This window comes from Chenopodium quinoa, unplaced genomic scaffold, assembly GCF_001683475.1.
Source record: "Chenopodium quinoa cultivar QQ74 unplaced genomic scaffold, ASM168347v1, whole genome shotgun sequence".
Lineage (NCBI taxonomy): Eukaryota > Viridiplantae > Streptophyta > Magnoliopsida > Caryophyllales > Amaranthaceae > Chenopodium > Chenopodium quinoa.
Window position 1 is genome coordinate 6,585,201 of NW_018743574.1, and position 11,937 is coordinate 6,597,137.

Here is an 11,937-nt window from a genome sequence, read left to right on the forward strand (position 1 = left end):
TCTCCAAAAGAGAAAATATTATTGAAAATTTAATAATAAATACACATGAAATATAAAGTTAATGAATAAATAATTCTTCATTGAAATTATGGCTCGATGGGATACCCGTGGTAATGATGAACTTGTATGTTTGAGTGATTTTCCGCAAAGCATTTTGGCTCTTGCGAACCTCGATTTGGAATAAAATTCCTGCTAACGTCTTCCCTCAAAAAAAAAAGTTAATGAATAAATAATTTTTCATTGAAATTGTTCTCCAAAAGAGATAAATTTTGATTGTGATCCTCCTAATGAAGTGAATTTTATTAATGCAAATTTGTCTACTAAGTTGGTATATAATAAGATGCCCCTATAAATGAGATATTTTACCAACTTAGGGGGGAGAAGAACGAATTAACAAAAGTTGAAAAAATTAATTAAAATAAATAAATAATAAATATGATCCCTATAATGGTAGTTTGAAAAGTTATATATATGCCAACTTTTGTATATACATTATCAAGATATGTTAGTTGCACATTTATGATTTGATTTGTATTCAGTTATGACTCATGTTGTATAGCGTTGAAGATACATTTTGGTCATATTAATTATGTGTATACATTGAGATAAAATCTTGCCAATTGTACTTGAATCACTACACCTGAAGTGTAGGTTGTATATGATCGGTTCCAAAATAAAGATATGTTTAATAGATATGATGTTTGGCAAGATAGTGCATTTGACACTAATAGTGTAATAGTATATAAATACCATAGTGTATGAAATACCCTAAAAGTGGTATAGATATCTGAATTATTATAATAGATGGCCTATGATGTAAGAAAACAATTATGATGGTACTAATGAAAAATGTAACTTTATATGATGATACCGGTATCTAATGGAACCGATAAATAATGCGATGCATATGCATGATATAATGGACTAGTGAATAAGGGATCTGGAATATATGTCCATTTTAATGTCGACATAATGATAATAATCATAATTTTTTTTGGACCAGAAGTCTAACGAAATATGGATTTTTTAATCCACACTGTACAGTGTCTTGCATTATTTAGAGTCTTATGTATGTTCATATACATGTGTGAGTCATAGGTTAATAGATTATTCTTTGCGTATATTGCAATTTTTAGATGCATTACTCATTGTATATTTTATTTTCTATGTCTCATATTGATGCATTAGTTCTATACAATAATTGTGGTATATGTGAATATTTGTTCAAAATATATATAGTATGGCGTATTTGTAATTTTTAAGCAAATTACAAAAAAATATTTATATTCCAATTGGCTTACAATTGGAATGAAATTATTGATGACACCTATTTAATTGCACGTTATGAATCATGTAAGAAGAGTTCCTGAAGAACTTATATACGACGTATTTATATATCTAGCCCTACAAAGTTTATCTCTAGAATAATGCAATTAATATCAAACTCTTGAAAAGTCTATGTAAATACATCAGTGACATCTCAACCTGAAGTTTGAGCATATAAGAGTTAGTGAGATTTACAATTTGTATTCGCAGAAAAATTATCGTGTAGTTAATTACGAAACTTCTAAAGAAATGGGATACTTATGCGTGAGACTGTTTTCTTATGGTCCAGAAGAACCATGATCAATGTATATAATTACATATGTTATAATTCATATGAGATTGAAGAATGGCATTAATAATGTCAAGTTTTGTGATAAAATGATTATTAATAAATGTTTGATCAAATACTGATCATCAATTTCTATTATTAACAACTTCCAAAAGAATTCATAATCACATAAGTTTAATTTATAAATCAACTATTAAACAGAGATTTGAAATAATGATATTAGAGATAAACACATGTATGGTGAAATGAAAGACACTTCACATGTTCACGTGAAGAGTTGAAGAATTGAAGATGCAACTTCAGCTTAGGAGATTCGAAGATCAACGTATGATATTTTACTTACTACATATGAGAAGATATCCAAACATATTGAATTCATTGTTGCGGCACTGGAAGATCTCAAGTTATGTATTCATCAAGGGGAGAAAATACGCGCTGCACTCTTTTTCCCTTGACCATGGTTTTGTCCCACATTGGGTTTTCATGGTAAGGTTTTTAATGAGGCAGAATCTCGAGCGTATTACGAAGAATGTTGTACTCTTTTCCTTTCATTAGGTTTTTATCCCACGGGGTTTTCCTAATAAGGTTTTAACGAGGCACATTCTTCGATAATGGACATCCAAGGGGGAGTGTTATGAAATATCGTGTGGATGACCATTATGCTCCTTATATCATTCCGGAATATGGATGTCCATCTTGTATCACTAACTTTCTAGAGTTTAGGGTTTATTATTCTCCAAGCAAACTCTATCAATTATTCTACTCTCTCTCTCTCTCTCTCTCTCTCTCTCTCTCTCTCTCTCTCTCTCTATATATATATATATATATATATATATATATATATATATATATATATATATATATATATATATATATATATATATATATATATATATATATATATATATATATATATGAAATACAAGTAGAATACATATTTCATTTCCCTCTCAATCTTTATATTTCTCCTTAGGATATTTTGGATTTTAACACCTTACAAAAGGCTGAAAATGTTTTTTAACACCCCCCAAAAAAAAACTTTTATTTTAACACCTCCCAAAAATATAAAAGTTGGAAGTTAACACCAGTTAACGATTTCCGTCACGGAAATTTAACGTGGGTCCCACAAATTGGCTTGAACTTCAATTTTCACCCAGCAAAACACGAAACTTCTTTCTTCATTGAATTCGCAGCAACCTTCTGCATTGAATTCTTTCTGAACCTTCATTGATTTCGCTTTTGAACCAAAGGAGATCTTGGCTGAGAAGTGGAGTGTAGGGTGGTGTCAACGTTGGAGAAGATAAGCTCAGGAGGGTTTCTTCATCATCTTCTTCAACTACAAAAGTGCGAAAGCCGCTTGAAATTCACAGAAAATAAGGTAAAATTGCTCTCCTTTGATAGCAATTTCGTCAATTACTGGTGCTTCATTGCTGTAAACCTTGCAATAATTGGGTAATTAGGGTAAATTTTGGGACCACATTAGGAAAGCCTTGATAAATCAATTTCTGTAACTGACTATGCGACTTAGGTTAATTGGATTTCGTAATTGAAAGTAGAGATTAATTAAGGTGGTTTATTGTTAATTAAACTAGCAAGTGTGGTTTGTTGATTAATTTATGTTACTGAGCACCTACATTGGCTTGTATATGTTTATTTTCAATTTTTTTATGTGTTTGTTTGTGTGGCTGTGATGGATTTGTTTATTCGTATTGTGCATGTATAGTTACATGGCTTTTAATATGTTTTATATGTTTTTCACTGGTGGGTAGATAATGGGTGACAAGGATAGTTTGGTTGACATCTGCCTTAGAGTGGGAGGTGCTTTTGTCCCTAAAAGAGTAACCAAAAACAGGCAGCTGCTGTGTTGGTGTGGTGGTTGGTGTTACTGGAAGAGGAAGGTTCAAGTATCTAAGTTGGATGTGCATTTGATTAGAACAGCTGCAATTCATGGTTTTGTTAATGGTGATATGGATGTGCCTATGCATTACAGCTGTTGGTATAGGCAGAAGGGGAAAACCTTTAACACTGGGAAAAGGGAACTAGTTAACAGTGAAGAGGTTAAGGGCCTTTTGGAGACAGTAAATGAAGAGGGGTATGTTGAGGTTTTTGTAACAACAGAAGCTCCTAGTCAGCCCATACAAGAGGCCCAACCCAATCCTGCAAAGACAAAAAAAAAGGATAAGAAGGTAGAAAGTTCAAATACATCGACTATTAGGAGGAGCCCTAGGTTTAAGAAGACAGAAACTGAACAAAGGGAGGAGAGTCCACCTAGGAAAGCCTCAGCTAATGCTAAAGTGTTGAGGTTTGATGAAGAAAAGGATGATGGATGTGAAGGATCTGGTTATTCAAGTTCAGATTTGAGTGATGAGGGACAAGATTGGGAACCTGGTGAAGAAGAATTTGATGAAGGGGATGAGGAATGGTATATTGAAGGGTCAAAGGAGATCTTGGCCAAAGTGAACAAGAGCCTTAGGAAAGGTTTGGAGAGTGCAGTAGATGACAGGGTTGGCAAAGATAAGAGAGTAGAGTTGAGAAATGATTTGGATGTTGGAAAACCGAAGGTGAATCCAGAAAGTGATGCTGATTCAGATGATTCAAGGAGTTTGTGTGGATCTGATGAGGAACAGGACTATGCTCCTTGGTTTAATGCTGATGTGGACTTTGACAACCCAATCAAGTTGAAGTTAAATCAGAAATTCAGTAATGCTTCAGTCTTGAGGAGGGCCTTAAGACTTCATGCCATTCAAAACAGGTATGAGTTCTACTACTTGCATAATGACAGTAAAAGGATTACAGTTCAGTGTAGATATAGATGTGGCTGTGAGTTCAATAGCTACACTTGTAGAATGCCTGCTTGTACATGTGTGGGGGGGGGTAAAGTGTCAGTTCAAGGTGTTTGCATCAAAACTTGTTAAGCAGCAAACTTGGCAAATCAAAACCTTGAATTTAGACCATTCCTGCTTCAGAGTAAAGAAGAACAAGATGCTTACTGCTGAATACATAGCAGAGAGGTATTTAGAAGAGTTTAGGAGTAACCCTGGTTGGAGAATTAAGGAGATTAGGGCTAGGATTTTGAATGATTTAGGAGTTGATGTGAGTTACTATAAGGCATGGCTAGCTAGGTGTAGGGCAAAACTACTGATATTTGGTTCAGCTAGGGAGCAGTATGCTAGGGTGTGGGATTATGGGAAAGCTGTGATGAAGTACAACCCTGGTTCAGGGTGCAATGTTGTTGTTGATGGTATTGACAGGCCAGAGCCACCATTGTTCATGAGGATGTTCATCTGTTTAAGGCCATTGAGAGATGGATTTGCAAAGGGTTGTAGGCCTTTAATAGGGTTGGATGGTTGTCACCTCAAGGGTGCCTTTCCTGGGCAAATTCTGGTGGCAGTTGCTAAGGATGGGAATAACAACTTGTTTCCTCTAGCTTGGGCCACAGTGGAGATTGAAAACCAGGAAACTTGGGGTTGGTTCTTGGAATCCCTTATGTCAATGTTCACACATGATCAAGGAGCTGGGCTGACCATCATGTCTGACAGGCAAAAGGTAATGCTTCTGTTTCCCTCTTAACTATTTAGGTTCAATTTCTAAGTTTTCATGTGTATGTATGTGATTGACTGATGATTATACTTTTGTCTGCATTTGGTAGGGTTTGATTAAAGCAATGGCTGATGTTATTCCCAAAGCTGAGCAAAGGTTTTGTGTGAGGCATATTTGGGCTAACTTCAAGCTCAACTTCACTGGATCAACCTTTAAGGAGCTGTTTTGGAGAGCAGCTAGGGCCACCACCATTGTAAGTTTATTGATTGTTGAAGCTAGCCTATGCTTTTATATGACTGTTGGTGTGTTTTTATATTGGTTAGCTTGTATATGCTTGGTGTGATTTCTGGTATGCTTTTATATGTCAGTTTGAGCATGAAATTGCCATGGAGTCTATCAAATTCCTCGATGAAGAGGCATATGAGTATTTAATCAACATTCCTCCCCACCATTGGTCTAGACATGCATTCACACCAAACTGCAAGTCCAACATGTTGTTGAACAACATGTGTGAGACTTTCAATGCAGTCATTAGGCCTGCCAGAGATAAACCTATCCTCACCCAAATGGAATGGATGAGGAGGTATATTATGAACAGGAATAATGAAAAGTGGGAGGATTCAAAAACAATTACACACAACTTAGTGCCATATGTGAGGCATGTTCTGGGGAGGATAGACTTTGTGGCTAGGTCCTGTGTGGTGCAGCCATCCAGAGGGAATACATTTGAGGTGCAGCTGAAGGATGACCAGGTGTTGGTTGATTTGGACAAGGAGACCTGCACATGTTACCATTGGGAACTCACTGGCATTCCATGTGTTCATGCTTATGCCTGCATATTGGATATGAGGGGTGACATAGAGGCTGTTGTTGACCCATACTATACCATGGACACATACAGGTCTGCTTATGAACCAGCTGTCCAACCAATGCCTGGCCCAAAGCACTGGGAGAGAGTCAGAATGAGGGAACCACTACCCCCTTCTGTTAAGGTGCAACCTGGGAGACCAAAGAGCAAAAAAAGGAAGCTTGAGCCAGGAGAATGTTCTTCTTCAGGTGGTCAGGCAAGTACCAAGAGGAAGAAGCAATGCAGCAACTGTGGGGGATATAGGCATTATGCCAAGACTTGCAAAGTACCTGCTGCACCAGCTACAGAGCTGATAAAGTCAGCAGGCAGACCCCCACTGAACACTCCTTGGATGGTGGAGGAGAGGAAGAAGAAAGAGATTAGGGCTGCTAAAAAGGTAACACAAGCATTACACCAACTCCCCCTTTGTTTTATATATGTATGTGTCTTTTCCATTGACTTTTTATTTTTATATGCATGTCATAGAGTGCAATTGGGGCTGGACCAAACAGCATAGGAAACAAAAAGTTTCCTCAAGAGCAAGAAGGTTGTCTGCCATTCAGCAAGCGCCCACAGCCACAGTCTTCCTCAGCTAAGCATTCCTCAGCTCAGCCATCCTCTAGTCAGCCATCCTCAGCTCAGCCTTCCTCAAGTCAGCCTGCCTCAAGCCAACCAAAAAGAAAGACAAGGTCTTCCTCAAGTCAGCCTACAACAGCCACAGGTGTTGTAACAAGGGCCAGGCTGCAATCCCTCAACAACCTTACTCAGTGATGTACTCATGCTGGATATCAAACATTATGTCTGTTGAACAATTTCAAACTTTTATTATGTACTCATGACTGGTTATGTAACTTGCTAGTTTTTTAGTGGCTTCCCTTAACAAATTTGAACAATTAGATATTGAATTGTAATGGTTGCATGGCTTTGATTGCCATTGAAACATGTTGAAGTAAGGTTCTTTTGTCAACCTGTACTTGAACTATCTTAGTGTTTCACATATTTCCCATGTTTTAATGTTTCACATGTTTAAATAGGTTGATTAAAAGACAAGGCATAAATAGGAACTTAGACAAGGCATAAATAGGTTGATTAAAAGACATATTTATAACACTTCAAGTCATTACAAGAAATTATAACTACTTAATACAGCTTACTATTACACACCCCTAGCCATTAGGAAAATTACACCCATTGACAAACCTATACAAATGGCCATGCCCACCCAACCAAAACAGCTGATTGAAGACACCTTCCCTTCATTGCACTCCCTGTTCATTCTCTTCCTGTCAGCGTTCAAGGCCTTGCATCTCATCTTCAAATTATCAACTTCATTAAGTAGGCACCTCCTTTGGCCACTGATTTCATCAACTTCCCTTTTCAATTCATTAACTTCACCCTTTAGCAGCTTCTTATCCAACAACAGGTTGTTGATAACCCCTGTTTGCCAATCTGTTCCATCAGGTTGATCAACCCATTCGAAAGCTTTGCAACCCCTTGTTTCTGTTATTGGGTCATAAAACTTACATGATATGAACTTCCTGCCTGGATTCTCCCTTGTCCAGCTAGTGAGCTTGGCCATTGGCACACCACACTTACATTTTCTGGCCTCAGGAGGGGAAGAGCTAACAAACGACATAATCTGCATCAATTTTAGATCGACAGTCACATTTACAGATTTGTACACTGACGAATTAACATTGACAGCAACAAAATTCATTTTTAATTTCATAATACGAAAAGCCCCAAATTCAATTTCTGACGAACCCTAATTTCGCAATTGGGCATTTAGATGCGTACATAACATAATCCAACCATTAATCTGAGTACGAAACAATTGCAAATAATAATTGAAGAGAATTTAAACCATAATTACCAAACAACCGAACAATTGACCGCACTCACCTGTTTCAGCAGCTTCAATCTGTTCCTCTTCTCAAAAATCGTGGAAGAATCGTGAAAGAATTGTTTCAAGTATCGTGCAACAATGCAATGCGCTGCTGCTATTCAATAAGAACAACGATTTCGTTCATTGGGGGAGAATCGTGCAAGAATGGTTCTTATATATCGTGCAAGAATCGTGGAAGAATGGTTCTTATATACAGATCTTTTAAAAATATATCCGTTGGGGTGGGCCCCACTAACAGTTCTGTTAACGGAAGATGGATTTTGGTGTTAACTTCCAACTTTTATATTTTTGGGAGGTGTTAAAATAAAAGTTTTTTTTTGGGGGGTGTTAAAAAACATTTTCAGCCTTTTGTAAGGTGTTAAAATCCAAAATATCCTTCTCCTTATTTTACAACAATTTGAAAATAATTCATTAAACAAAATCTAACAAAATAGATCAGATACTTGGGTTATCAAATGTCCAATATTAATTAAAATTGATTATGACTAATTTCTTAATTTCACTATTTTATCATTGCTAAATTAAAATGTACAACATTTTTATTAAAATTTAATAAAATATATTAAGAATATTATAAATTTATAATAAGTTATTAACACATGATTAGTTTCTTATGGAAATTTTAAAATTTTATACATCATAAATTTTTCTATTTCAGCTTTAATATTTTGGATATCGGTTCAGATTATCGAAAATCTATCTGAAATTTGGAAAATCAAAATCCGAATTTGTATACGATTAATAGGATATTCAATCCAAATTAAAGATTTGGATCGGATATCCAAAAATTCAAATCAGTTTCGGATTATAGTTTTGTACAATAGTTTTGTACATACTCTCTTGTTATACATGAATACTGAGTAGTGTTGAAACCAAAACGTGTCTATTACTCGAATAAGTTGTATTATTAAGAAAAAGTATAAGTTCAAACCTTGTACTATACTAAAAGAAATTAAAAAAAAAAAATTAAAAGAGAAATACGGTAAGTACTCTATTAGCTCCGCTTCTACTCCTAATTTTTATCCTTCTACCAAAAAAGTAGTTACATTTATCTCTAAATTTTAGGGTTTTAAATTTTAATCAGGAGATAAATTGCATTCGTATCCCTTCTATATTCTAGGACCCTTAGGTTAACAAAATTGTTCATAGTTTCCATTCTGTTATTAGGATTGAAAACTAAGTTATATAGGGTTTAATTTGGAGCATATATAGCTTCAATCTGCCATTCGTTCTTAATTAGGTTAACAAAAGTGTTGATAATTACCATTCTCTATCATTATGGTAGCACCTATACGTCGTGTTGCGGATGCGGAAGACGGCACTAACGACAGACCTTATGTTTACGCTTGGACTGAGCAAAATGGTGACTACAACAACATCAATACTGGTTCAATACCTGTTGCTAAATACTTATGCTATAGTGTTATGTACGGTATTCCTGCTGCAATTGGCTTCTTGTTTATCTTTCTTGTATGTGAAGAATTAATATGGAGTCGAGTTCAAGGGAATATAGTAAATGGTGTGAAAATTAATAATAATAATAATAATAATAATAATAATAATAATAAGGTGAAGCAGAGTGATATATTGTTAGTGCATTGCGCCCATAGATTCAACGAAACAAAAGTACGTGATCTTGGCTGGAATGAAGTGTTACCCTCTACCACATATAAAAATTTTCATTTCACTTGGATGATAACATTTATTCTTCCGATTTCATTAGGTGCGACATGAAATGGAATGGAGAGCCAAATGTTAGTGCCACCGTAATCTGGAACCTCAGATGTTATTATGAAGTCTATTTTGGATGGTCTTCTGTAGGTGATATAACTTACTTTAACAATCTCAATGTCAAATACAAATTTGTTAGAGCTAAGTTAGCCAAAAAATTCTAATGCTATCTACTTTATTTCATGATAATGACTTTTTTTTTTTTTTTTTTTTTTTTTTTTTTTTTTTTTTGGTTTAAAAGATTGTTATTGCTTTATCTATCATATTAGATCTAGTATGTACTCCGTTCAAAAAATATGAGATCCACTTTTTTTTTTTTTTTTGTTAATTCGACTATCTATACGTACTCAAATAATCTACTCATAAGTGGATCTCAACCATCAAGTAGGAATATGTTTTATGGAGTATGTTCTTTCATATTGCTCTACTCACTCTGCTACTCAAGTGTCTTTGTTTGAGTAGCAGTTCTATAGATGTATGATTATGTACTTGAAAATTCTAAATATTCTTTTTAAAAAAAATCCTAAATATATTATTCTCCTAATAATATTTACGAAAAATGTATCACACATGTATTTTCAGAAATCTCATATTTTTAGCCTTTTTCGATAAATAACATAGACCAAATTATATTTAATTATGTATTTTTCACCTGAATTTGGACTCGATATAACAAGAAAGGAATAACTATCCTAAAATATTCCCCATCACTAATTATCATACAATAAAATAAACAGTTATTTAATTTGCCAAAAACCTTGTGTCATATTGATCAATTTCATATCAGCATATTCTAATTGATTAGTTTAACTAAAAATGGTGAGGAATTTATTTATTTATTTATTTTTGAGAAATGAGGAAAAAATGATTAAAAACCTTCACCATAGTAAAGGTTTTTGATAATTTTGTTTACTTTTCTTTTGTTAAGAGATCCGAAAATAGTGTAGCGCATAGTTTAGCAAAGCTAAGTACGTAGTAAGTATGAAGAATGTCGCATTTGGCTTGAAGAGTATCCTACTGAGATACATGATGCTATTTGTACTAACTGGGAGTCTTTGATGGAGTAATAAATTGCTAAGCTTTTGCGTGTTGTAAAAAAAAAAGATTAAAAACCTTAAAAAATCTTTAAAAACGTTAAATTTCAAACATTAGTCTGTCCAGCTGGGGAAGGTGGTTTTTCAGATTTTCACAAGAAACCCTAGTATTTCTTTTGTTACTCCATTTTTCAAGTATGTCATTTTTTTGGCCTTTTCCCTCGAGCTTAAATAAATTGACCTTTGTTTCAATAAAATGCCACTTCAAAAACAAAGCACATAATATATTAACTAATAGTAAAACAAAACGTTGTTGACATCATTCCTTCCACAAATTATACACATGACATTCTGATGTAAATTTATTTTTTCTCCGTCAATTTGCTATGATGATGTCATTAGTGTTTATTTTATTATTTTTTTACTCATACTTCTTTTTTTTTTTTTTTTTTTTTTTCTTAATAAACCTTTCATATGCTTTATCCTTTGTCCTTATTGAGTCCTTTTTTTTACATGTAAGTTAATGTTTCAATGTTTAAAAGTGTTCATTGTGATTTTTTTTTTGCCTTTTGTATATTTTACAAGTAATATGCTACCGGAGTAAAAAACTTTCTTTCTCTGTGTATATATAAAACAAATTAACGGAGTAAAAAACTTTCTTTCTCTGTGTTATAAGCAAATCTCATAATGTATTTGTTTAAAACCGTGTATCGCACAAAAACTAAACAAGTGTATAGAACACAAACAAAATTTATTTAAAAAAACACACACAAATTATCGAAGACAGTAGCACATATACTACCAACGATGAACAAACCAAGCCGTAGCGATGAAGTAGTAGATCCGCAACAGCTGCTCCAATTCACTCATGAGGTTAGAGCCCAATTTGATTCCATGGCTACAAAGAGGCCCATCAAGCCCATCCGAAGTGATCCCGATCCTGATGCCTCTGCGGCCCATCAACCTCACTCCGAGCCCATTCCAAGAAACACCTCTCCCTTAAATTCGAACAGGGCAAACATCATCAAGTTTTAATGAGTCCATCAGCAAACTCACATGCAATTGAAAGTGTACAGATTCTTAAATGGACCTGGTTCACACAATTTATTGTGGATCACTAACATTAGAGAAAGTAATATATAGGCCTAAGTGGTTAGTTTTTTTTTAATGAAATATTTTATATACTTATCAATATAAATAATAAAGGTCACTATGTTATATCGTCGTATTTCAAATTCACAATCTTATTAAACGTTGTAGTAGT

The 11,937-nt window shown here is 34.3% G+C and overlaps 2 protein-coding genes across 2 annotated transcripts; one reads left to right on the forward strand and one right to left on the reverse strand.

The window, feature by feature from the left end:
• Positions 1–3,753: 3,753 nt before the first annotated feature.
• LOC110682364 lies at positions 3,754–6,955 on the forward strand. Its single transcript, XM_021858696.1, has 4 exons — positions 3,754–5,161; positions 5,265–5,408; positions 5,524–6,399; positions 6,489–6,955. Exons 1-4 carry the CDS (start codon positions 4,352–4,354, stop codon positions 6,771–6,773), a joined length of 2,115 nt encoding a protein of 704 aa, XP_021714388.1. The 5' UTR covers positions 3,754–4,351; the 3' UTR covers positions 6,774–6,955.
• Positions 6,956–7,087: 132 nt separating this feature from the next.
• On the reverse strand, positions 7,088–8,245 carry LOC110682365. Its single transcript, XM_021858698.1, has 2 exons — positions 7,905–8,245; positions 7,088–7,641 (listed from the first exon to the last, which is right to left on the reverse strand). Exon 2 carries the CDS (start codon positions 7,636–7,638, stop codon positions 7,159–7,161), a length of 480 nt encoding a protein of 159 aa, XP_021714390.1. The 5' UTR covers positions 7,639–7,641; positions 7,905–8,245; the 3' UTR covers positions 7,088–7,158.
• Positions 8,246–11,937: the final 3,692 nt, after the last annotated feature.

Coding starts and splice junctions, on each gene's coding strand:
- LOC110682364 (XM_021858696.1), top strand. CDS start 4,352: ATGCCATTCAAAACAGGTATGAGTTCTACTACTTGCATAATGACAGTA. Junction 5,409..5,523: donor CAGCTAGGGCCACCACCATT/GTAAGTTTATTG, acceptor TTTATATGTCAG/TTTGAGCATGAAATTGCCAT. Junction 6,400..6,488: donor AGATTAGGGCTGCTAAAAAG/GTAACACAAGCA, acceptor TGCATGTCATAG/AGTGCAATTGGGGCTGGACC.
- LOC110682365 (XM_021858698.1), bottom strand. CDS start 7,638: ATGTCGTTTGTTAGCTCTTCCCCTCCTGAGGCCAGAAAATGTAAGTGT.